Genomic DNA, 27,640 nt, shown 5'->3' on the forward strand with positions numbered 1-27,640 from the left:
AGAGAGAGAGAGAGAGAGAGAGAGAGAGAGATGGAGAGAGAGAGAGAGGAGAGAGAGAGAGAGAGAGAGAGAGACGGAGGCGAGGGTGGTGGCGGGGTAGCCGGCCCTCTTTCGCAGCGGACATTCGCGTGACTTTAATTAAACAGGACGGCGGCTGGGGACGGCCATTCTCCGGCAGATACACGCAGCCGCGAACCGCCATCCGGATAGATTAACGTCGGCGCCCACAGGGCATGCCTCACGTTCGTGGGCGTTCAGCAATGTACTACGTCAGTGGCAATACAATAATAATATCAATATTAGACTAAAACGAATCATCTGGAAATGACATTCTTATCTATGGGCGTTTTGGCTGAATGCTGGTGGTGATAAAATGTGCATGCAAAAAGAAAACAACATTGGTAACAATATGCCTGAGCAAGGAGACGCCACGCTTCTTCTTCGGGAGATGCGCATCCTTATTATGGCATAGATGACGCATATAAAAACACGTCATCTTCTCAAGCAAAGCTAAGCAAATGTGTTTGTATCATATTCGCAAGCTCCGCAGGAAAGTCACAGCTGCATCATGATCCCATCGAGATATGTGCGTCCTGACAGCCTTACCACACAGAGGGTTCACATCATCCTCGACTCCTCCGGACTACAATCTAACTTTCACACTTAAAACCCCTCCCCTCCGGACTACAATCTAACCTTCCCACTTAAAACCCCTCCCCTCCGGATTACAATCTAACTTTCACAGTTGAAACCCCTCCGGACTACAATCTTTACTTTTCATGCTTGAAACCCCTCACAAGTAAATACAAAATCCCTCCAAACAGTGCAGGCATCGCCAGCTAAGCGTAGCGCGGTATGCGCCGGGCCCGAGAAGCGCCTGGCCTTCAGCTTACGATGGTGCACGGCTTACGATGGCGCACAGCTCATGATGGGCACAGCTTACGATGTTGCACAGCATACGATGGTGCACAGCTTATGATGTTGCACAGCTTACGATGGTGCACAGTTTACGATGGTGCACAGCGCAGCTGCTCAGGTGCCCGTGCACACTGCTAAAATCGACCCGATGTGCGTGGGAAAATGACGCACTCCGTAAAAAAAACACCCCAAAATGGTGGCACGTGATGTAGTCCGCGAGTCCGCGAGGCGGAATGTTGGCTGGAAAGCCCGCCCAAAAGCTTGGACCGTCCGTCTGTGAGATCAGCAAACCGCTCGAAACAAACTTGGCCGGTGGAACTTTACCCACTGGAATCACATTGGCGGAAAGTTTGAGCTACCGGCACGCGCGTGGCCTCGACAAGACACGCGGCAGGGTCACGGGCCCCGGAAGACCGGCAGGGAATCCCGGGAGGGCCGGCAGCGGGGCCCCAGAATGGGGGGGGGGGAGAATCGTCCCGCGGGCCCCGGCGGCTTCTCCGACCGTCTATGGCGGCCAGTCCCGGTGCCAATCCCAGAGAGCGGCCGTAACTGTCCGTTATGGTCTGTCAGACTGCACGATCGTCACCACAGAAGTGACTCCTGGAAGACCGCGGGAATCTGACTAGATCGAAGATTTTTCGATCGCATCGTTCGTGCGATGATGAAGGAAATTAATGAATGCCACGAGTGGGTTCTTGACAGAAGCAGATCATATGAACGCAACTCAAACGAGGCATCACACACCTTAGGTTCCACTTTCCCTCTTTAAGACATGTACATTCAGGCTCGTACAGCTTCCGTTTTTGCTTTCCCTTACTACAGCTGTTCACATAGCCCACGAAAAATGCACCTTGCGATGTGATTTGATGGAGTCACAGTTCTGTTTTTTACGTATATGGCCTGGCATTTGCATGTCTACGGAGGGTGGCAGTGCATTTAGTCAAAACATGCAACCCTGACATCTAGAAGCATTTGGCACGCCAATGAAGCCAGGAGATATCACAGCCAACACATAACGCCCAGACATTCTACCACTTTCACCTTGTTCTACACGCCGCCCCACATACCCAGCTCAACTTCAACTCACTGTCAGTACTCGGTCAGCATATCAGAATCTCCCGACCGCGTGCCACGCTTCTCAGCTTCCCTCGCGCGGTTCGGCATGCGTCGGACATCGCCGCGACAGGCGGCGGCGAGGCGCCGAGGTCGCCGACAGGGGCGAGGACGGCATGCCAGCTCGCCGCCCGCCGCCCACCGCCCCCCGCCTGCCGCCGCCGCGCCGCCGCCGCCGGTCGCCCAATCTGCCCGCCGCCCGTCGCCTGCCGCCTGCCGCATGCCGCCCAGCCCACTCACTGGTAAGCGGCGGGACGGACGCGAGCAGGCCGGAGCTCGCTGGCGGCCTCCGCCCCCGACCGGCCATCGACTGAAACCCGCCCCTGGCCAAGGGTCTAGGGGCAGACGGGAGCCCGTCTTGAACGAGGGTGTTGGGAACAGACGGGAGCCCGTCCTGACCGACGTCGTCCGGGGCAGATCGGAGCCCGTCCCTGACCCAGGGTCCTCAGGGGCAGACGGGAGTCCGTCCCTGACCGAGAATGTCCGAGGCAGACCAGGACCTTGTCCCTGAGGATCTCGGAGGGCCACACCGGATTCTGAAGAGGTGGGCTGGCTCCCTTGCTGACTGGTCGTCTCTAGGAGGACAGCTCTGGTGTGTCCCAGACTGACGGTCTTGCAAACTGTCCGTCCGGGATCCCGTCCCTGGCCGAGCGTTGGCGGCGACAGATGGGGTTTCGTGGCGACAGACGGGAATGGGGACCGCGACGGACGGGTGGTTCGGTGACATTTGGCGACAGATTCCTCATGCTCCCGCGGGCTGTTTCCATGGCGCAAATATGCAGTCGAGTTTTCAAAGTATGGGAACCTTCGCTCCGGAGTGGTGCCGTCAGTGGCGAAGTATCAATGAAATGTTCCAGAGGACGCTGCACCGTCAGAGGAAGGCGATGTTAAGAGGGTGACACACTTAAGACGATTTTTGACCGTTAGAAGGGGGGAGGGGGAGGCCATGTCGAGATGTGTGACGAAATGCTAATGCAGTAAACACACATCTGGTTGCTCGGCAGTGGTGAAGGGTCTGGTCAAGCCGTCACCCCCACCCCCACCCCACCCCACCCCACCCCACCCCACCCCACCCCACTCCACTCCCCCCTCCCCCCAACCCGTTCCCCTCGCCATCAGAAGCGAGGACGGCTTAAATTCATCTCGGAATACGAAGACAGGAAAAAATATATACGGGAAAACACCACATGCCTCCCAATAAACAGCAATTAGTTTCCCGCGATAGGAACATTCGTTTGGTTTTCCAGAAGCGGGGTCTGTGGAGATGACTTGTTCATGGTGCAGACAGGGGCGGCGACCACTCGGAAAGCTCAAACATGTGCTCACGACTGAACAGGCCATTTACTTCAGGTTCCTTCATCTGACTGTCTTGGCATAAGTGCCAAAGGACAGCAAAATGTCATCATTCTGCGCCTCAGCCTTTCCTGGTGGTCAACCCGACTAATGCGACTCGCTGGCTCCGCCACTGAACAAATATGCAAGCACGCGCAGCAAGGTGAGAAAAAAACGGCCGAAGTGGCCGTCTGAGGCGCTGCGCGTGTCGCGACACCCAGAGCCAAGCCTGGAACCTCCCCTGAGCAGACGGCCGAGCCGCTCGACTGCGTCCTGTTCCCCACCACTGCCTTATCACAACACGTTGTCCGCGGCCGCTCCTGGCATTACCCACCGAAGGCACGGGCGGCTGCGACGGAGACTCGGGGTCTGTCAAGGCTCGTGTCGTCCCCGCCCCTCCCCACCAGCAGGTCAGAGGGAGGCACAGTTGCAGAGTAACACGACTGCAGCGGTGCGAGCCCGGGTCACAAGGGAGGGGGGGGGGGAGGGTGCAGGGCCACTCTGCATCGGCCCATCGCACCAGGGACACCCTTGCATCATCCCTAACCAGAGGTCACAGAGAGAGGTACAAGGTCATCTTGCTCCGACTCGACCAGCAGGTCAGGCGAAAGGATGGGTACAGCGTCATCCCGCATCGGTCCCGGCCAGGGGTCATGACGACACGGGAATCACGAGCGCATGTATACATGCGGCTGGATCCCATTTCACCGGACGAGGGACGCTTATGACCTTGGCACATACATACGTCAATAAATAACCCAGTGATCCAGCGGCGCGTCAGACGACCAAACAGACGCAAACGACATCGACCCGACACGAGGCCGCCGTTGCCCGCCTGTTCCCTGTCACTGTTTGGTAAGCGTCGCGACGCCCCTGGAGCCTTTCGCGCGAGCCTATCCGCAGAATTGTTCGTGCGAAAAGTTACGAATTTTTCTGATTGCCAAATGGAATAACCGTACGGATTGTCGCCTTCGTCTGTTGTGGTAGCACGTACACAATGTTTCGGCCAGCTAACTCCCCAGCCGCTGTCAGGTGGTATTCTGTGGAAAATCTTCAAAAATATACAGGGGATGAATGATACCAAATTCCAGAACTGAAAAATCATCCTTCCCGGTTCTCTCAGTTGATAGAGCACGGGACTCACAATCAGAAGACTCTGGTTCGAATCCTAGCGATTCTGGGGGAGAGGATCCGGGTTGTGGCGCATGCATGACTCAAAGCCAACATCACGCAGTCGTTCTCAGGACTCAACATCATCTGATGACGGCCACAGAGTTAATCGGCCGAAACGTTGTGTGCATTACGCACCAAACGAGGACGTGAATCCGAACAATTAATTCATGTGATGTTAATACCTGGTCTCAATCCTTCCGCAAAATTATCTGGCTTCTTTCTTTGCCGCGAGTGGGTGCTGATGTCATGTGATGTGTCACGCGCGGTACTGCTTTCTTTGCCGCGAGTGATGCTGATGCCATGCGATGTGTCACGCGCGGTACTGCTTTCTTTGCCGCGAGTGGTGCTGATGCCATGTGATGTGTCACGCGCCGTACTGCTTTCTTTGCCGCGAGTGATGCTGATGTCATGTGATGTGTCACGCGCCGGTACTGCTTTCTTTGCCGCGAGTGGTGCTGATGCCATGTGATGTGTCACGCGCGGTACTGCTGCTTTTCTTTGCCGCAAGTGGTGCTGATGCCATGCGATGTGTCACACGCGGTACTGCTTTTGTTTCCGCTCACCTTCCCCATCACATGTCCATCTATGCTTGTGGCGTGTGTGTGAAAACCTCGCAGCAAATAAAAAAACTTTGGTCTTGAGTGATCTCCCTACAGCCCATGTACATCTTCATCTAGCCACCGAAGCATGGTGTTACTTTCCACAAGCTGAGCTGTGCAAGGCCTTGGTGTGTCACACTGTTCCGCAGGAATGACTTCAAGACATAAACACCGGCCGATTCCAATAGCAATCACGGCGCCGATGCAGCACCAGTAAATAAGGCGACAGCAGGCCCCGGCTTCCTGTGTTTACGAATTCGTCATGCGACGAGGGAATGGCAGGTGAATGATTTTGAGGTCCATTTCGGAGCATCGCCTGTTCCAGAGCCGTCGTTTCGCAAAAGGAGTTGGGGGGAGGGGGAAGCGCTGAACAGTAAAAAATTGCCCGATATGCCACAAAAATACGTGAACAAACGGATTTCTCCCCGAAACTGGCCTATTTTGCTGTCACACAAAGTTGGGAGTTGAAGCCCAAGTTCATAGGGGGGGGGGGGGGGGGGGGGGGCGGCTGGAGCACACCAATTGGGTAGGAAACTGCATCCCTGATATGTCCCATGACTGTCATCTGTACTAGCCTTTAAGACATACGTGAGAGGTAAGGACCCGCCATTCTCCTCTTTGATATCTACTTTTAAAACAATATATCAGGTGGTAGGTACATGTGCACATGGTAACGCGCGTCCTCATCAGACAATAACAAAGATGTCGGACACGCAACAAACACTCAAAGATACAGCTGACAGAAAGCACCAGACAGTCGCAGACACAGGTGGCTCACACGTAGGAGACACTTGCAGATAGAGGTGACAGATACTTTTCAAACACAGACAGAGGTGACATACGTATGGGACGCTTGGGAGGAGGCTTTAGCGCAGGCGCCCTGCCGATGCCCCAGTGACCTTAACACACCGAACAATCTCAAAGTAGGTGTCAAACACGTCGTAACGGCAATGTGATGAGGTGATCTGATTCGATACAAAAAGATCGCGACATGATCCTATTCGATCACGATCAACGCTGGATCAGATCCCACCTCCGCATGACACCGAGCCAGATCCCAAGGTACCCAAATATTTCCTAATATTCAAAAGAGGGAACGTGACGCACGTCGTTGTACATCCGTTTATGCAGCGTTAGCGACTGCAGTGACCATGTTAGCGCTGAGAAATCATGACGTAACCGGGATTTGAGTCAGGCTTCATGTGAAGGCCGAAAGAGCTAACCATCTGGCTACTGTATCCTATCAGCATATACAATACGATAACATCCAAACCCAATCTGCCCAATTTCAATTACATTCAGTGCGATCCGGTCCGAATAAAGCCTGGTTCGGTCCAGATCCGATCCATTCGATCACATCAACTCGGGACCGATCCCACCCCGATCCGGTGGCACGAGGCCGATGAGACGGCGGCGCTCGACCGGACCTGGCCCGGGCCGACCCGGCCGACCCGGGCGGTCGATCCCGACCGACGCCCAGGCCCAGCCGCGGCCCAGGGTCATGCGACCCGCTCGGGCGGCGACCGCCGAACCTCGCGCCTCCTCCGCCGACGCCGCTCGGCACCGGCTCGCCGGGAATGTCCCCCCCCCCCCCCTCCCGTCACCCACCGGCGCAGACCGCGCTGCCACCGCCGCAAGGCCTCCCCGTCCGCCTTGGGCCGCCGGATGGTAGTCACGCACGCGCCGCCGCCACGTCCCCGGCGGAGGACGAGCTCGTGACGACGGCGGGCGCCGGCGCTGCCGGCACCCAGCCCCGATCTGCCCGATCGATCAGCAGCGACGAGCGAGGGCCGACGACGCCGCGCGCCGCGATAGGCAGGTAGGGATCCACTCAATCAGCTGGACAGGATCAGGGTCGGCCCGGAGCTGCCCGAGAGAAGGCCACAGAGGCCGACCCGGGTACGGGGGAGCGGTCGGCGTCACCGGACGCTCTGTGTGCTGCGAGGGCCGCTCTGGACCAGCCGGTCCCAGAAGTTGTCCGTGTGGACCATAAGTAAGAAGCAGGAAGACACGTTGTTAGCAGCCAAGACAAATATTCCCACTAGGCGATTGTCAAAAACGAGGGGCAGCCCTAAGCAGGAGTCAGCAGCCTTCAGCAGGAGTCGGCAGCCGTCAGCAGGAGTCGGTAGCCGTCAGCAGCCGTCGGCAGGAGTTAACCGCCCCTCTTATCTTCTTTCTTGCTTCATCCTAAATCCTAGCGACGCCCTGCTTGTCCGCGGCACGCTGCGTGCGTCAGCCACGAGTGGGCCGAGATGCCTGGAGGGGGACCCCGACTGGGTGCCCAGCGCACACCCCGACCAAAATCAGCAGGAATCAGTGCTCGTCAGCAGGACAAGCAACCGTCTCAGGGTCCGCAGTCTTCACCAGAACTGTCGGGCGGCGCGCACCCTGGGCGCCCACCCGGACGGCCTGTAGGCGGCACCTGGGCCGGCGGAAGAGACACGGCGGGAGGGCGGCGGCAATGGACGAGAGAGACGGCAATGGACGGCCCCGGTTCGGTCGGCCTGACACCAGACCTCTTCAATTAAGGCACCCCGGCCAACGTCACATGCGTCTGGACCATAGTGATCACGGCGGGACGATGCATCGGCGCATGGGTGCTTGCTTACATTACTGATGACACAATTTATCAAGGCGATAAATCCCCGTAATGGCTGCGACCGCTGCAGCCTTCCGCGTCGGTTGTCGCGACAGGGCCGGCGCAATTTATGTACTCATAGCGTTCGCTCCTGTTTTGAAACGATTGCATGATGCAACAAACGGCTGACTCAGATTCCCGTAGGCAAGCGCTCGCCGTGGCGCAAGGCGCTGTGACGTCACGGTCCGTCCTCCGTACTCAGAAGTCGATAAGCCCTCGCCTCGTCGGTCTGATACGGTTCCACGGCACAGGCATGCGTCGGAGCTTTCCACAGACGTCGCGTGGTCAACCCGGAGCAGCCGGCACGCCTCGAGGCCCGAGCGGCGGCCGGCAGCTGCCGCCTGCGGGGCGGCAGCTGCACCTGCTGACAGCGGCTGCCATGCAACCTTCGGTAGGCCACGGCAGTTGATAGATTAACAAACGCAATCATCGGGTCATCTCGTAAAAATGTCTATATTGGCCACTTGTTGCCACACGAAAATTGACTGTGCCATGTTTATTTTCTGGTTCTCCTCATTTATACGCTCTCTGCAACGCCCGTTCGATTGTTCTATGGTTAATTTGTGTTTAGTTTGTTTCATCCTTTTTCTGTTTTCTTTTTGTCATCCGTGCTACGCATGGATGGGCGGCTTACTCGAGCTTCTCCAGTCTCGCTTATCACTGCAACTTACACCACTGTGGTCCGCAGTAATCATGTTATGCAAAGTCCTCGGATTTGTGACCGGTTTGTTACACGGGGAGTGGTTTCGCTGAAACCTCGCACGCTCTCACGCTCCTTTTCCCTGACGCGGTCTCCCGGGGCGGGAGCCCGGGGAGAGGAACGGGTTGTCAGCTGGCGGTGCAGCTGTGACACCGGTGCCAGCGTTATAGTGACGGAACGGCGCTACTACCACTAAAGCAAACATTTCGCCGCGCATCGCCGGTACCGCGCAATCGTCCAGACGTCACAGCCTAGTCTCCGAGGCTCGCGCACTGAGATCGGCACCCGATGTGACGTTACACCCCACGTGACACCACGTCACCGCTGATGCTCCACTATCTCTGACTGTGAAAGAAAACGATTCAATAGACAATTCCACATCCGTATCCTGTACATCTCCTCCAGTCAAAAGCATCATATCCACCAATCATCGATTTCATCTACACTTGCGACTGACCCGAGAGTCTCACCTCCTCGGTGTACAAGCGGAACGCCGCTGCGCACGTGACGCCGCGGCGCGCACACGCACCGGCGCGTGCATCGTCTTTGGACGCGCGTGACCTCCATTATGGGAGTCCTCACGTGTGGGCGTCATTATAGCCGCTCCGGCAGAAACAATTGCCTACCAATTCCGCGTGGCGTCGCCGGCTGCGCCCGGGGGCGGGGGTGGGGATGGAGTGGGGGATGACCCATCGATCCCATCCAACAACGGAAAAACGACGGAAAGCGTCTCTCTGGCAGGGAACGACAGACGGGCAGAGGGGAAGTCGGTCTCACCGATCCCACGGTGGGACGCGGGACCGATCCCACGGCGGGACACGGGACCGATCCCACGGCGGGACACAGGACCGATCCCACGGCGGGACACGGGACCGATCCCACGGCGGGACACGCGCCATGCGCCACACGGCGCGCGCGATAAGCTGCTAAATCGCGTCGAAGCGAGGGACATGTCGAAAGTGCCACCGTCAGGACGACAGCCGGCACTGATCTCTAGTCGATTTCGCCCTGGCCCTGGCCCTCGCTGTCACTCCTGTCCCCGCTGTCGATCTCGCCCCCTCTCCTCTTCCACCTTGTTGTCGCTCCCTGCAAGACGAGGCGTGCGGAATGGCACGAGAGCGCTGCCCTGGCGCGCCAAACGGGCCGTATCAAGAGCGACGGCTTACGGGGCCGCGATGGCCGCTCTGTCGCGCCGGGGCTAATTATGTGTCTCTTTGTTGGGCACGATCCCGTTATTGGTTCAGTTATTATGAACGGCATTTTGCCCTCGCGCATTGGATGCTGCTTCAGTAAACAGGCAGCACGGTGCTGTCGTTTGCAATAGTAATTCAAACGGCGGCGTTGTTACAGGTATTAAGATCCACAGCAGTGGACACGATGTTTAAAGAACCTGTCAGTTAAAACAGGTAGAAAACGCGTGGCAACTGATAGCCGAGGTCAAACTGACCCTTCACTGCTCGGGGAACGAGCACAGTGTGTGACAAGGACACGATACAATGCCAATAATTCATCCTCCTGCGGTAATAAATTCAACTGGCGTTTCCAAGCTCTGAGCACTGCTTCGTACTTCTGACACTACTGCTCGTCAATGGTCACGGAGATGTACACTTTAACCTTGAAACCAAACAGAGGCCAGAGTGAGAACAGAGGCTATCGTTCGACACATGAGTCGAACCGCTAGGGCAATATCGGGTCATTTCGCAGTTTTTGGTAGCCTCCAGGCCAGCAGGATGACAAAGCCAGCCTGAGCTCACCTGACGACGGTCCACGTATTAGCTCACGACAGGAAAAACAGGCACGTGCGCCCGTCAGGCCGCACGCTTGAATGTCGAGATGACAGCTGACATGCAGCATACACAACACGCGTTATGTTTGAAAGGGATCGCCGACCGCCCGGTCTTGTTGCGGACCACACAGCGCCGATGACGAGGTGCACACGGTACCAGAGACACCCGAACTAATGATGCTTCATTCCCGCTGTACTTTGGGATGATATCTTGTTCAGTCGGCAACCGGGTGCACTGATCAGAGTACACGTAACGTGGGTTCGAATCCCACTTAAAGTATCGTCATTCTCCGATAATGAGGGAAAACGTACCACTGGATGACAGCGTCGTAGCATTGCATAGCATGGTAAAATCCCCTTATCATCTGACTATCAAGCTTAAGTCAAACTGTCCTCTACCTCGGCCACTTAAGCGGCATTGGTTTGTGCCGGTTAAGTGCCCGGCGCAAACCAATGTTCCACAACGTGTCACTCTGCGAGTGTCGCCTACTAATTTGTGGAGCCTCCTAACCTCCAATAGGCTGGCCTTATCAGTGGAAGGGCATAGCCCGTGGAACAAAATGGGTAGGTAGGTTGCCCTCATCGACCATCGAGCACCGTTTCTGATATGAGCGACCCATTGGCCACCGGTACACCCTGACTCGGATATGAGCACCTCACTGACCACCGCTGCACCCTGTCTCTGCGTGACCGGCCCATTGGCCGCCGCCGCACCCTGTCTCTGATGTGAGTGGCTCACTGACCACCGCTGCACCCCGTCTCTATGTGAGCGTGCCATTGGCCGCCGCTGCACCCTGTCTCTGCGTGACCGGCCCATTGGCCACCGCTGCACCCTGTCTCTGACGTGAGTGGCTCACTGACCACCGCTGCACCCCGTCTCTGTGTGAGCGTGCCATTGGCCGCCGCTGCACCCTGTCTCTGCGTGAGCGTGCCATTGGCCGCCTTTGCACCCTGTTTCGTATATGAGCGCCTCGCTGACCACCGCTGCACCTTGTCTCTATGTGAGCGTGCCATTGGCCGCCGCTGCACCCTGTCTCTGTGTGAGCGTGCCATTGGCCGCCGCTGCACCCTGTCTCTGATGTGAGTGGCTCACAGACCACCGCTGCACCCCGTCTCTGTCTTAGCGTGCCATTGGCCGCCGCTGCACCCTGTCTCGGATATGAGCGCCTCGTTGGCCACCGCTACACCCATCTCTGTGTGAGCGGTCCACTGACCACTGCTGCACCCTGCCTCTGCGAGCGGCCCACCGGCCAGTTCAGTGATACGATCTCCGGCACCCGGCCCCTTGCCGGCCATTCATAGTCGTCGGGTCTGAACATGCCCGGGGGAGGACAGGCATCGAGACCCGTCTGCACGTGAGCTGGCCGGCTGGAGCGCGGCCGCAGCTGGTCCTGCTGACTCTGGCGCCGGCTCTCGGCCCGTGACGATCGCCTGGTCAGCGCCCAGGTGACGGGCTGTCCGCTTGGGTCATGGTCACACGCCGTTTCGCGTCTCTCTCGCTCCCACCCTCGCTCCCACTCTCTCCCCGGAGGAGCACGGAATCCGGCCGGCTGGCTGACACCCTCCGGACACACAGATGGCTATGCTTGACGATGGGTCTGGTGACGGCGGTCGAGGGGAGCGCTGTCTGGCAACAGCGGCCATTGGCCACAGCCGGTCTGCTGGGCAGGGCGGCAAAGCTGCAGCAAGTCGGACACACAGACGAGCGGCCCACCGGACTCACGACCATCTGGGGGGAGGGGCTGTGCCGCTTCAAGCCGACTCGACTGCCGTCTCACATCACTGAGAATCGCGTTGCATTTCTCGTGGTGCGATGCCGGTAGCGGCGCGTCTGAGGAACCGGGGGTGAGGAGTTCAATTCCCAGCGGAGCCCGCCCTTCCTGTCGGGGTGAGGGGCACACGACGCCATATGGCCTCCGCAGCTGACTGCGCTGTAAAGCCCCAATGAAACATACCGTCTCTCGCGTCGGCATGCAATACCCGCCACAGCGTATGGCTCAGTGCATCATGCACAGAACGCGCATAACTGAAGGTTGGAGGAGTCTGGAATGGGTCTGGAGAAGTGCCTGGCACGTTTGAGCCCGCCTGCCCACAAGGAGTGGGCCTAAAAAGCTCGCAAGGCTTTTAGCGGGCATTGCCGACTGCTTTGCGGATGTCGCGGGTATTCCAATCTAAGATTATCGCACTTCTTTGTCTTCTTATCAACAGATTTATACATATAAGCCAGCAATTGCTGGCAATAAATGGCCATGACATTTGTTTGCATGCAAATGATAAGATAGGAGAGATGCATTATACTATGAAGTTTTCCAGCTATATAATGAATGCCATTTTATGAGCATATAGTTCGCGACACGCTGTAGCTTCAAGGGTAGACTGCCATTGCTTAGAAAGTGTCAAACCTACAGCACAGTACAATTACTTGTTATATACCCGCATTCCAAATCCAGAAAAAGTGGCACCGTTAGTCTGGAGTGCCATCTCTGACCCAGTCCAACTCCATCTCAATCCCCTTCCACCTACCTCGGTCCCACCCCAATCCAACCTCAGTCCCGAACCCTTTGACCAATCGGATCCCTGTTTCGTGTTGTGGCACACACCGCGCCGCACCAGTTGCTGCCGTCCCGGGGGGGCCAGCGCTCAGTGCTGACGCGGCGCCACAAACCCGGCCACCGCGCGAGACCACAACAATCCGGCCGCCCAAGCCGCACGACTGCATCAACAGGGGAAACAAACCGGCCGGCCCACACACAGAAGCCGCCGCGTTTCACACATGGTCATGCGTGGGGAGATGAAGGCACCCCCTTCGATGTCCCGGCTATCATTTGCCAACAGCTTAGAAAGATCCCTGGGTATCGGTGGCTTTCTGTCATTCTTTTCATTTTATAAACGCCCCCACAATTTTGGAAGGCCCTAGTGCAGTTCGCACTGGCACCCAAGGGAGTTTTAGCATAGCAGAGGCTGGTGCATGCAGCTATCCTGAGGTTATAACTCCTCAACCGTCGCTTTGATCGAGCTTAAATTGCCCGCTGGGGTATGCTTATACTCATGGATATGTTTAACCAAAGACCAAAATGGAGCCCTTCGCGTGTAAGATTCCCTTACCAGCACCGGCACTAAGCCCGAGCAGCTATCCACACCTGTATCCACCCTCTGATCGTCGCGAGCAGAAGTCACCCAACCGCTTATCCCCCCTCTGAAATACCCTGCCCTTCGCCACCCTACAAAGTCGTTGAGAAGTGTCAGGTGCAGTCCCATAGTTGTTTATGCCCAAACCAATTAGACAGATGTATGGTATCCAAAATAATTTGTAAAACCTTGTTACTTAATTTGCCTTCATATTCGTATAAATGGATGCATTATCCTCTTATTATGCACTCACAATTCTTTTAATTTTGCACCAACAATTCATTATCACTGTTGACAAACTGAGATTTCGGATCCGGGGTGCAATTTTCCTACAAGATATGTATGAACTTCATGTAATTTCACACGCCACACGCATTGTAGCTCAGCTTAGCAGCTGTCCGCCGAGGGCAGCGGTCATGAGCTGTTTAGAGACAAATGACGTCAGCAAGGGACGCGTACGTCCGTACTTATTTAACCAGAGAAGGAATATTGGAAATGAAGAATCTGAGCCCAAGGCGACACCGGTCAACTATGTCTTGACCAGTAGGTAGATGATCAGGTCAAAACATTAAGTACTGCATTCTCAGTTAGACCACTTAACCATATACACAAATGCATCAGAGATACGCAGCCCTCAGCCAGACGGCACAGCTTATTTATAACAGACTAATCATTTCGTGCGTGACACTTCGACATAAACCACCACAATTAATGCTTCTCTATTTTCAAATCCATTAGTTTCAATTCCGTGATTATATCACTTTTGGCATGGAAGGCAATGGAATGATCATCACCAATGGAAATGTGCGTCTTTTTTTGCCACCGCACTGCAGGTAGCTTATAGCACCGCGTACATGCATCTGTTCGCATGTTTTATAGCTGGTGCAAACCAGAAGTCATATATATATATATATATATATATATATATATATATATATATATGTAAATCATTTTCTTGCTGAGTTGCTAAGGTGATCTGACAGCAATATTAGGCATTGTCTGGGTTGGGTGTTTCTCATCACTGCCTCTTTCAGTTTTGATTTTTGTAAGCACTTTGTTTCAGACTTCCCGGCGTTTTATTGGTCCGTGGGGACCAACAAAATATGACATTAATCTGCGTCATGCATGTTTGTTTTTCATGATTGACAGGTTTTTCTTTGACTTTCATTTCACTTTTTAGGCCATTATTTGGGAATTGAGCTGCTTGCACACTAGTGAGGTGCCTGACTTTACGTGCTTCTCAGCCGCATAGTGTTCAAGTTGTAATTCTGGCCATGTCATGCCCGATGTACTCCCGTGATTTTGACCCATTTCACAGATTTACCGGCCTGGTAGCGTTGCCTTTACCCAGCTGACGACGGCCTCTGGCTAAAGATACAGTTCGAACCAAAATAAGAGGGAAAGATGTCATGTATCGGTCTGTGTGTCGTAAAAATCATCTAGAGCTGCACAAGTCAATACAAAACATTGGAGTTATTCGTTATAGTCAGATGAAAAAAGTGTACATTATTTTATCTCCGGGAAAACCTTTGAAGCGGAAAGGACCCACGATCTGAGTGAAATGTCCCACACACAGTTCACGACACAACGAATCTTGAATGTCTTTGGTGCTATTGTCCGCCATGGACAGTAACTTTCAATGGCTCACAGCGGTGCGTCACAGCAGGAGCATCAAACGCCAGGGTCATGGAGAAACCAAGCGACTTGTGGTCAAAACGCTCGTGGTGAAGAGCGAGCATAATGCCAGAACGCCGCTGAAAGATGCATTCCAATTGGTACACTCGAACTATTAAGGAAGCCATTAAGACTACTTTTGTCGCACCCATCGGTCATGTGGGTACATACGTGCACCATCAATTTTGTTTAGCAAAAAGGTCCTCCCTCTTGAAAACCTCGCCAGCAGTGCGGCAGTTCGCCTGTGCCTCACGTATGTGGTTGGATCAGTAAGGCCAGTAGTATTCAGGAGCCGGACCTCAGGCCGCAAAACTGGCTATCAGGGTCAGCGGCTGTTGTGAAGCACAGAAGCTCCAGTCTAACGCTAGGCATAACACCCGCGTGTAAAGGGATAACGGAATGATTATGAACGTTGTTCTTCCTCCCCTCTCCCTGGTGCAGGCTTTAACACAGGAAGAAAGGTTGTTGTACGCTGTTTCCTCGCCCATGAGTTAACAGCTACGACATATCCACCACCTTAAACCCGGATTTGGCTGAGCCCAGTCAGGTCAGCACATATGCATGTATTTCAGGCCCTCCTCTCAACCCAGCCAGCCCACTCCAGCAGGCGGTGACCGAAACCCACGCGCCTGGCCGCGTCCGAGCACTACGAGCACGTGCATTTGTCACGGACCCATCTGCACTGGACCGGTGCCCCGCGCCCCTCCCTGCCCCTCCCTTCCTTCCGCCGTCAAGTAACGACATGATAATGGTGCAGCGGGCACAACGTGGTCGCCGTCGGCGCACTGCGTCAGGGGAGCCGACCCACGCTAACAAAAACCAGAGGTCACATTGCGTGAAAGGTATTCTTGCAGGAAGAGATACGGACGGCCTCATCGTGCCGGAATCGGATGAAGCCATACGGGAGAGGTTCACTATGTGGCGAGGAAAGAACCCGGAGCAATGCGGTGATAACGATGGCATAACGGCTATTGCGCGAACGCAGACCTGACCTCTTCGCAAGAAAGATGTAAAACATTTTAAGCTGGAAGGTGGAAAGAACTGCCTTCCGGCAGACAAACTGGCCTGGGATTCGGCCCTGTATCAGTTTTCACGTTCCTCTGGCCATGTCAAAGTAACGGGCCGGTGATGAGAGTTGTCCGATGTCTAGTTATAAGTCTACATCCCAGTCGGCCATGTCAGAGTACCGGGCCGGTGATGAGAGCTCTCCGATGTCTAGTTATAAGTCTACATCCCAGTCGGCCATGTCAGAGTAGCGGGCCGGTGATGAGAGCTCTCCGATGTCTAGTTATAAGTCTACATCCCAGTCGGCCATGTCAGAGTACCGGGCCGGTGATGATGAGCTCTCCGATGTCTAGTTATAAGTCTACATCCCAGTCGGCCGTGTCAGAGTAGCGGGCCGGGTTGATGAGAGCTCTCCGATGTCTAGTTATAAGTCTACATCCAGTCGGCCATGTCAGAGTACCGGGCCGGTGATGAGAAGCTCTCCGATGTCTAGTTATAAGTCTACATACCAGTCGGCCATGTCAGAGTACCGGTGCCGGTGATGAGAGCTCTCCGATGTCTAGTTATAAGTCTACATCCCAGTCGGCCATGTCAGAGTAGCGGGCCGGTGCATGAGAGCTCTCCGATGTCTAGTTATAAGTCTACATCCCAGTCGGCCATGTCAGAGTACCGGGCCGGTGATGAGAGCTCTCCGATGTCTAGTTATAAGTCTACATCCCAGTCGGCCATGTCAGAGTACGGGCCGGTGATGAGAGCTCTCCGATGTCTAGTTATAAGTCTACATCCCAGTCGGCCATGTCAGAGTACCGGGCCGGTGATGAGAGCTCTCCGATATCTAGTTATAAGTCTACATCCCAGTCGGCCGTGCCAGTTACAGTGGGAAAGCCCCGACAGAGGCTGATTTGTTGGCTCGGTGGTTAGCGATTTAGCGGGGGTACCTGGAAAAATGTTGTACTCGTTTCATGTCAGCTGTCAGTTGTCATCTCATGCTCACCGTAAAGCGCGCTATCACTCACAACATAACAATTTGCTTTGTCTTATATCTGATGTCCGGGGTAGTGTCCCAGACTGTCCAAACCGTCGATTCCGATAGATCTAAAGATCTATTCTATTTCTGGATCGTTTCCATTATGGATCGTTTCTATGGCTCTATTCCTTTGCTGTCGGAATCCATCAAAACGAAAAATTGATGCATGTCGATAAACTTACCACCAGGGGGATATTTGACACGGAGTCTGCCGTATAGGCGAAACATTTCAAGCATTATTTCACTCATCAAAGTGACACACCAGAAAAAGTGCAGCATAACATTATTCATCGAGCTCCTGATAGTCGTCACTCTCCAAGTCTTCTTTAGTCATAAGCTCAGCATGCGAAAATTACCCACAGCGGCCATTTGAGCACACAGACCCAGCAAACTCAATGGCTCGCGTGACAGCACCAGGCCTCCGAAATGAGAGCGTGGGTCCCCAGAGCCGGGTGCCGTGCATGGCACAGTGATTGCAGCGCGCCGCTGCACGTGCCTGGTGCGTGGTGGTCCACAAAGGCACGCGCGGCCGCCGGCTCCGAGTGTGCCCACTCCCAATCTGCTGGAGACCGCTGTAGAGGCACGCCACGTCTGTGGAAGTCGATGTGAGGGCCACCCTACCAGGCGCGCCTGTTGCAGGCTGACCTGACCCACGGGGCGGCTCTACCAGGCGCGCCTGCACAGGCTGACCTGACCTACGGGGCGGCTCTACCAGGCGCGCCTGCACAGGCTGACCTGACCCACGCGCCGGCTCTACTAGGCGCGCCTGCACAGGATGACCTGACCTACAGGGCCGCTCCTCAAGGCGCGCCTGCACAGGCTGACCTGACCTACGGGGCGGCTCTACCAGGCGCGCCTGCACAGGCTGACCTGACCTACAAGGTCGCCCCCCAAGGCGCGCCGAGGCGGCAGTCCTCGTGACCGGTAGCGGGCGGGACACGACTGGTAAAGGTGACCAGTGTTGGTAGATCAGCTCATCCAAGACAGCTCATTCCCGTGCACCACCGGTCACGTCCACCGATCGCTTTCCACGCACTAAACCGTGGGAAAACAATCGCTCAAAGCCAACTCATTTGGACGACCGGACTTAAACATCGATCAGCGCGACTGCGGGACACGGCGGCGATAATCGGTTCCCGAAGACTGCACCACCCAACCGACGCGGCGGCCAAAGCGGCGCAAAACACCCAGAGAGAGGGTGAGAGAGAGAGAGGGGGACAGAGAGAGAGGGGGGGGGACGGGAGGAGGGAGGGAAGGAGGGAGGGAGAGAGGGGAAGGAAGAGAGAGGGAGAGGAAGAGAAAGAGGAAGAGGGAGGGTTGGGGCCGATTAGCCGGCATACGATCCCACGGCACGAAGCTCGCCATAATGCAGGGCCTGACATCCGAGACGGGCCTTGCAAAACAGAGGCGACAGAAACAGCACGGGCCGGCGCCGGCACGTGGCAGCTCCCGTCACGCCGCAGCTGGCACGCCGCAGTGGTCGGCGGGCGGGCGGTGCGGCGGACTGTTCCGGTCAGCCGCCGCCTCCCACCGAATCGATGAGACGCTGGTCGATCGCGGCGTGACGGGCTCGTCACCCGCTGGTCGACCGCGGCGTGACGGGCTCGTGACCCGCTGGTCGATCGCGGCGTGACGGGCTCGTGACCCGCTGGTCGACCGCGGCGTGACGGGCTCGTGACCCGCTGGTCGACCGCGGCGTGACGAGCCCGTGACCCGCTGGTCGACCGCGGCGTGACGGGCTCGTCACCCGCTGGTCGATCGCGGCGTGACGGGCTCGTGACCCGCTGGTCGACCGCGGCGTGACGGGCCCGTGACCCGCTAGTCGACCGCGGCGTGACGGGCCCGTGACCCGCTGGTCGACCGCGGCATGACGGGCTCGTGACCCGCTGGTCGACCGCGGCGTGACGGGCCCGTGACCCGTTGGTCGACCGCGGCGTGACGGGCCCGTGACCCGCTGGTCGACCGCGGCGTGACGGGCCCGTGATCTGACACCATCACGGCGTCGACACGGGTCGCGACCGCCGGAGGAGTAGAGACAGACTGCTGCGGCGGACAGACTGACAGACGGCGGGGACTGACATCGAGTCCAACCTCCACGCTTGCAACAAACAGCCACCGCCAGCAAGGCAATCCGATGCGGCAGGCAGCGGCCTATGAATGTCGGCATGGACCCAATATAATACCTTATGATTCATGGTTCAATGTCAAAATTTCATTAGGATTACACTACAAGAATATCAAGAGCAACGAAAACTAATCGCGTGCCACTCATTGCCGTTGGCGGTTTTTCGAAGCCAATTAAAAGTGGTCACAGATAGCCCGGCATGGAAATACTGGTGGTGTTCGTGCTGTGAACTGTGGACGTTTGCACGTTTGCGCGATTCACTAACGCAACATGCACTCGTGAGTTAGGCTGTGCATAATGTCGGAGTGGTTTCCCCACACATCTGATTAGGAATTTGTGCTGAAGTCTTGATGTACGACCTGATAAACCGGTCCAGACACTTTCGGCAACGAGACGTTTGTGGGGAAGAAACCTTTCCGAGAGGCTACGCAGAGAGCTGAGCCATTGAACAGTCAGGTTACCTTATGAAGTGGCCTCGTTAACTACTTTCACTAATTCTGAGCACCTTCTACGTTGATTGCCTATGGGCCGTCTCTGCGGTGGCAAGTGGACATTGCCATCTACATAGAGCATGCACATGATTGATAGAACACCTTCGCTGACAAATGTACCTCACACTTCTCAGAATCAACACAAATGAACGGCGGCAATATTGAATTAAACCAATGCAGCAACGAAACCGGCTTGTTAACAACCCACCAGATAGCAAGACCACTGAGCCGGCCAACGCTCACGAAATCGTGGATGGGGAAAAATGACATGAAACGATGCTAGAATATAGCTAACGTATCGACCTGTCTTGTTCCCGCCCTCTCTTCCAGCACGTGGCACGTGCATAGCACCGGTCAGTCATCAGTGGCCCCATTCACACGCAGGCCTCTTCCCAATCGCGCTTCACCTGAGGCCTGGTCCCTGTGTCGCACCACTCCCCGACCGACTTTGTTTCGCATATCTTGGCGCCAAATAAAACCTTGCCTCCTGCGCTCGGCAACCCTTCCCCGCAGTCCAGATTCCGAACTCGGTCACTCCCACCTGCCCACCCCTGCCTCCTGCGCTCGGCAATCCTTCCCCGCAGTCCAGATTCCGAACTCGGTCACTCTCGCCTAACCACCCTTGCCTCCTGCGCTCGGCAACCCTTCTCCGCAGTCCAGATTCCGAACTCGGTCACTCTCGCCTAACCACCCTTGCCTCCTGCGCTCGGCAACCCTTCTCCGCAGTCCAGATTCCGAACTCAGCCATTCTCGCCTAACCACCCTTGCCTCCTGCGCCCGGCAACCCTTCTCCGCAGTCCAGATTCCGAACTCGGTCACTCCCACCTGCCCACTCCTTGACCTGTTGGCCAGAATCTTGCCACGTTCGCCCCGACCCTGCTCCGGTCCCCACAACCCGAGATGACGTCAGCGTCGGGGTGCGCAGCACGGTTCGCTCGGTACTTTTCGCGGCGAAAGCGGTGACAAACGTACGGTTCGGCAGGGAACGGTTGGTCTGAGCTGTTTGTGGATGGAATGACAATCAGCTGCTGGCTTCAGTTTTGATGGCCAAAATAAGCAGCGAGCCGATGGGGCCAGTCCGCAATCCAGACGGCATGTTCAACCGACGTTCTGTTTTCGTGACCTGTATCACTAAGCCTGTTCTACGTTCTCAATTCTAGGGGAGCGGTATTAGCAGTAATTACTTCGGGCACTGTCGTGGGACGAACTCTTGGCTTATAAGAATATCGGCTGCATTTTCGGGAAAATAGTAGTGCTAGCAGCATTTCCCTACTAGAGTTTCTGCACAAAGGCTAACTGGGATGAAAACGGCGTTGACCTACTGCCTCGGACAGACACAGCTGTCGCTGCTGGCGACGGCGGCCTGACGGACGTCACAGCTGGTGACGGTAGCGCGTTGGCTGTGACAACTGGCGGTGTGACGCCCTGACGTCATCGCTGACGTAGGAATTATGGGCGGTCATCACACTCACTTATTCTTGCTTACGAGACCCGGCGATGGTGACGCTATTCCGTCGCCGTCACCAACATACCGGCCGGAGTGATACAATGCGTGCTGATCGCCCAGGCCGGGTGGTGCCGTGTCTGCTCGCCGCCCAGGGCCGGTGGTGCCGTGTCTGCTCGCCGCCCAGGGCCGGAGTGGTGCCATGTCTGCTTGCCACCCAGGGCCGGTGTGGTGCCGTGTTTGCTCGCCGCCCAGGGCCGACCGGGATTGTTTGGTGCTGCACTATGTCCCGGAGCCATTTGTACTCCGCGGCCCTGGCGCCAGTCCCGTGCACGTTGAGGGCTGAGCGCTGCCGGGTATCACGAGCACTGATCCCAAGCGGCCGCTGGGAGTCCGTTGAGGAGTCAGACCCGGATGAACAGCGCTATAGCTCACTTCGGACTAAGTCCTTACATAGCGCCGACGGCACTCAGGTCCCGTCGCGGTGGCTATCCTCTCGACGGCGAGATCGTGCCAATCGCGCCGGAGAGTGGCACCAGCTGGCTGGCGCGAGCCAAACAGCCGGAGAAACCGGCCCTATCGACCGATCGGGGCGACGTCTGCCGAGCGTGGCAGGAGCGACGGCAGGAGTACGTGCCGCCGTCCGGCAGCGACAGCGACGCCGTCCGGCAGCGGCAGCGGCGTCAACAGCGGCGCCGACGGCTCGCCGCTCAAATGGCACGCTGGGAATCGTCAGAGAGCTGGGGCTGAGCGAGGGCGAGAGGAGGGGCGCCACAGCTGTGTTCACGTGTCGGAGGCACGTGCTCACGGAGCTCACACGGCACTCTTCAGCCATGCCGTCGCTCCACCAGATGCGGGAGCTGCTGGCGCGTCAGCGTTTCAGAGGCAGAGTTCGGGAGGAGGGCGGAGGAAGGAGACCTCTAACGATGTCCTTACGTCCATCAGACGATTTATCTCGTTGATGCAGCTTTGCCGATTGGCTGCTCGCGCAATGCGTCAGTGATGAGAGCTGGCATCGCGAATGGAGTCTAAGGTCCGCAGAGACCGCTGAGAATATCGCTGTGTCGCGCGTTGCCTGTCTCTTGCCTCTGCTGTAACAATCTGCAGGGTCCGGGAGGGTGCAAGCAGGGACACTATGGAGATCCACGACACAAGCATTGCTTCTTCTCACTGAATTTGCAGAGCAGACGTGCAGGGGAGGGGGCTTCCGCGGGAGTTCGTGCCGTGCCTGTCACCAGAGGCTTGACGACTGATGTTCACCGGTTCAAGGGTGCCATCCTAGACAGGCGGTGTTCCTGCTTAGCGTGCCACTCTCTGCGCAGTTGTCGCCAGCACTGCTCTGTCGCAGCGTCCCGCCACCTCTCCAGATTCTACAGCAGCGCCGCCAGGGCCGCCCGTAGCCCCAGACAACTGCCCCCCCGCCCCCCTCCCCCCTCCAGCGATAACCACAGATGCTTCTCCCCGATATTCCCAGTAGCGGGAGCCCAGCGACTGAACCAGTCTCGAGACGGAAAGGTGTTCTTATGTTCTCGGTGGCCGCATGCATATAATCCCGATGAGGAATTTCACATCTTTGCCGCAGCTTGTCTACGTCACGACCCCCCCCCCCCCCTCATTCTCTCTCACTCGATTATGATCAGCTGAATATGGAGCTTGCCCCTCTGGAGGCCGATCATGTTATGCGCCACGTGACGGGACCAACGGAATGGCGTACCACCATCGTGGTCGGAGGAGGGGCGGGGCGGGGAGATATTACAGAGATCGGCTCGCCTACTTGTCACCCATGCTGGTGATATAAATTCGCATTCGGAACCACGTTTTTCAAGGCCAGTCCATGCGGCTCGTCATATTTCAATATCCGACAATCTGGCGTGACGTAATGCACCTTTAACACTGCCGACTAGACACTTTTGCAACAGCCGACCATTCTCCGTTCCCGGGCCGGCGCTGACGTGTAGCCAGTGATACGGATCGTTCTCGTGCACGTAGAAACAGCAGGCGTCAACCAGCAGCACTAAACGGTAGTTGTTGTTACTCGGTAGTACGGTAGTTTGTTACTAGTACGGTACGGTAGTTTGTTACTCAAATACCATTTCGTGAGACACCGCGTGCTGTCACGCGTAAGAACCTCCACCGGTCCGCTTTTACCACCGCAGGTCAAGTCCTGAAAACACGAGACTTCTCTTCGATCTCCGCAGCTAGATAGCCGCTGTGCCCCATTGTTCGGACCGGGGTGTTCTGCGTGGTATACGGCCTCGGACACCCCTCCCTCGGCGAGACGCTGCTCATTAGCCAGCAGGGCCTGTGCGCGGTCCGCCTCGGCTCGGCCGGAGCCCGTTCAGCAGGCCGGTCCATAAACAGGCGGCGCCGTGGCCCGGCCGGCGCCGCGCCGCTCGCCCGCTCGAGTGAATGACCTCGCGGTCGTACCGGAAATCTGGCCGCCATTATTTTGTTGGAGTCGCTTCCGGCGGGCGGCTTTCTCGCCGACTGCAGCGGCGCGGAGCCGACAGCCGACGCCGACTGCCAACGCCGGCCGACCAGGCACCTCACACATCACCGGTGAGTGCCGGTGATGTGTGAGGTGTGAGCACCGGTGAGAGAGCCGGCCCGGGCCGCCGCTCGGTCTCGGTCTGGCGAGGGGCGGCCGTCGTCGGACGCGGCGTCAGCGGCCGGCGCTGTGACGACTGGACGCTGCGCCGGCCGCTGCGGTCCGGGGTGAGAGCGTCTCGGCAAACAGACGGGCTGCCGTCGCCGCCGAGTCAGCAGGAGGCGAGCGAGGCCTCGTGACACATCGCAGACGCTGAGCGCCGACCGGGTGTGCTGGGGCACCCCGCTGGAACGTGCATGAGACAAAACCTCTGAGATCAGCTGAGAGGACCTGACATAAGTGGAGGTTTGTATCTCATTTGGCAGCGCCCCCACCTGCGGTGTATATGTCAGCCCCTGCACATTTAACCAAAGACACCGCAAGTTCGTGAAAATCTCTAAAACTCAGCCACCAGTGCAGTGAGAGACGTGGTAACATAAATCAGGTTTTCATCCGATGTGAAAAACGTTTACATGATTTCTAATAGGCGATGTTCGTGTCGTTATGTTCTGCTTTGTTATGCTACCTTAAAAAAGACAAAAACATTGTTTTTTAAAGTCACCTCCCAGTTCCTAAGTCGCGCTCTTCAGGTACAAGGCGGAATTCCCTTCCGTTTAGCCAAGGCTCTTCGCATACCTTCGCAGTGCCCTTCGGCCATCCCAATCCGCCGAAAGCTAGTTGCTACTGAATGTTCGACCACTCTATGGTATAATGAGTGAATACCAATGGTGATGCTGGCACCGGCCGCCGACTCATTATTCGTGACGTGTCTGGACAGGACAACAAAAGTTGATTGGGCGGGCATCGATTAAGATTAACTAGATGTAGCTATCAGGCATTCTGGGTCCTCAGCATCGATCGACGTGTAAAACAAGTGTTTTACCTTGGACGATCGTTCAACCGAGTGGCTGAACAACCAGGGTTACATACCCCGCCACTCCAATCGCGAAAAATACGTGGAAAGTTCCCGTAAAGGAAGAGGTTGTGCATATAAGAGATTACAGCCAGGAATGACTTTCAAAACCACCACAGTATGTAGCTTAACCCCCGTGTGTGTGTGTCATTGGGGCTTTATGACGCACTCAACTGCTGAGGCTACATGGCGTCGCCGGCCTCTCACTCTGGCAGGAAGGGCGGGCACCACGGGGAATCGAACCCCGTACCTCTGGTTTCCCAGACAAGCAGTGGTTAGCGCAGACGCGTGAACCACTACACTACCGGCACCCCTAGCTTAACCCCCAATCCAATGCCTCATGTCAAATAATATAATATAAATCCATGTGAAATCCTGAGCAAAGTATTGCAGCCTAGCCTTGCAGCCCTGCAATTCAACCCTCCTCATCCCTGCACGTCTGTTATCAACGATCCTAGTCCCTGCAGAGTGTGCTAACCGTCGTCCCGTATCGCTGTGGCACTGCAATGACCACTGAGGCCGCGGCGTGCGATGCCCCCGGGAGGCGCCATTCTGGCGAGCAGGGCGCGTCAATGGCTGGTTGGCGTGCGTGCGCGTGCCGTGAGCGCCGCCGGCGGTCGCGGCAGCGCGGCCGCGGTGTCGGCGCCGGCAGAACGTCCGATCAATCTGGCCGACACCGCAGCCAGATCAGATCCCCGCGACCGTCTCCCCTCGCTGCCGGCGTCCGACGCCGACCCCCCCCCCCCCCCCCGCTTTTGTCGCGAGATGGGGGAGCCGCCGGTGCGACGAGCGGGAGGCGGGGGGCGGGGGAAGGCGACAGCTGACGCTGTGCGTGACGTCACACCTGCCGGTCGGCGAGCCAGCCGTGAGCCGCTCACGGTCGCGCTCGGCCTCAGAAGGACAAGGACATTCTGGAATAGTTACCTAGCGTGCGCGCACCTAACGTATAACAAAGAATGTTTCCGTTCATCGCACCCGACTGGCCTGGCCACTGATGCATTTATGATGATGATGCATTCGAGGTGTAGGCAGGGGTGTTCAAAAGCTGATGATTGAAGCGACGCGTTCACTTTTTGAGCCCGTTATTCTCATGCATGCATACGCCTGGCACTACGAAAAGTGGATGACCCCCTCCCCCTCGGTATCCCCACGCCCATCTAGTATTGTTGAACAAACGGGTTTCACCATTTCCGAGACGTCATGGTGGTGGTGGATAACGATGCATTGCTTCAGGCCTGACCGTAGCAGGCCTTTGCCCCGAACTCAATGCACCACGGTTGATGTTGGGTGGAGATTCAGCTTTTGTGATATCCTATTGAAAAATGAGAGTACCTAGGGTGCTGACGGATACAAACAGGAAATACTGTGGTGAGAAATGCGAGCAGCTTTTGATAGATAACAGGATAAGGGGAGCATGGAAAACCGAGGCAGAAAATGTGGATGTAGATGACGAATGATAAACCTACGGCGGAAAAGAAGGGCGCTGCGGCACAAAGCATGCAAACGTAAGCAAGCATGGGGTTGGAGCCAAGACAAGCGGCGCCACATTCATACAACAAGCAAACAGGGGAGCGGTGCCGAAATGCGGACACATCACGCGAACCAGAAGACAAACTGCATCCCAGGAACAGGGTAGCCAAGGCATAGGTGGGCGTAACTGAGCAGGACGAGGACGCGGATGGAGAATACCAAAGAAAGCTGGTGTGGCAAAGCTGCAGGAATCAGCAGTCCTAACGGGAAAACGCCAAAGTCCTGCCGATTTTGCGGAGGTTGGTGTTACGGCTGTGGCATCGGTCGTACCACATCCTCCACCCATGGCAGAGGATGGCGGAGCTCCGCTGCCGCCTTCCGGCAGGCGCCAGCTGGGCCTGTGCCCTCTGCACTCTGCTGTCGTTCCTGCACCGAACACTGGCGGCTCAATCTATGGCAATCGGCACGGCAGGCCTCGTGCCTGTGACGTCACAGGGGGCATGAGAGGCAGCCATTGGGCCGCTCGGCTTCCAGTGAGCTGCGGCTAAACAACAGTGACGCAACAATGCCGAGGAAAGCCGACGCCCAAACAGTTCCGTTCATTCCGCATGTTAGGCCTGTGACGCGCTGGAGGCGCCACCCGCTCTAGGGAGAGCCGCACGAGCGTGATGGAATGACGATGATGAAGGTGCGTGATTTCTGGGGGAGGAGCACGGGCAGCCTTCAGCCGCCTACCCGCTGCTCGCCATCACCGAGTGACGCCTGGGGTTGCCGGTCGCGCCGGTGCCGTCTGCGCGCGGCCTGGAGCGGGTGCCGTCGGCCAGCGCGGGCGGCCCGACGGCCGGGCCGGGTCCCCGGCCGGTGGCTTCATTCGGCTCAGGTGGCAGCGCCGCCCGCCGCCGCACCGCTCCGCCGCCCGCACCGGACAATGACAAGGATGCATGGCGGTTAATGCGCGCAGGGTGCTTCAGTACCCGGTAACGGCTCGTAATGAGCGCTCGAAAGCGTTGTGATTACGTCTGGCTGCAGCCCGCCAGCCGTAAAAAGATTCGTTTCCGACAAAAAGTGGGTTCCGTTTTAACCCAAGTGGATCTTTGTCGAGCTGGTGAAACCGCGGCGAACGCGAAGCGCGGACTCTGCATGTCGGCGCCGAAGTGGTGATTTGTCACTGCGCGAGAATCCAGGTCCCGAATCGAGTGGATGTTACAGCGGGTCGAACGGCGCACCGGACGCCGCTCGCGTGGCCCTGGTCGACCCAGCAGCGGTGCGACCTCTCCGGAGAGACCGGGCCACCTCGGGCATTGGCCGCGCACACCTGCCAGTGGCCTCACCTCCCGGCAGGTACTCCAGGCCGTCGTCGAAGCACTTGTAGCGCACGTACTCGGCGGAGGCGGTGCTCTTCCAGGCGCGGCCGCGCACCAGCCGCGACTTGCCCGCCACCGGCATCACGAAGTCGTCGAAGTCGGCCGGCTGCTCGACCGGGCCCTCGCCCGTCTCACCGCCTTCCGCCGCTGCC

At 56.9% G+C, this 27,640-nt stretch overlaps 1 protein-coding gene across 1 annotated transcript in view; it reads left to right on the plus strand.

Annotated features, from left to right (window-relative positions):
- Positions 1-25,574, plus strand: part of LOC119109817 (protein RER1-like) — a 36,953-nt gene extending 11,379 nt beyond the window's left edge. The window contains exon 4 of the mRNA XM_037233570.1: positions 25,551-25,574. Coding sequence (XP_037089465.1) covers positions 25,551-25,574 — 24 coding nt within the window. The remainder of the gene's footprint in view (positions 1-25,550) is intronic.
- Positions 25,575-27,640: the final 2,066 nt, after the last annotated feature.

The sequence above is a fragment of the Pollicipes pollicipes genome, unplaced genomic scaffold (genome assembly GCF_011947565.3).
Source record: "Pollicipes pollicipes isolate AB1234 unplaced genomic scaffold, Ppol_2.1 Scaffold_7231;HRSCAF=8579_pilon_pilon_pilon, whole genome shotgun sequence".
NCBI classification, from domain to species: domain Eukaryota; kingdom Metazoa; phylum Arthropoda; class Thecostraca; order Pollicipedomorpha; family Pollicipedidae; genus Pollicipes; species Pollicipes pollicipes.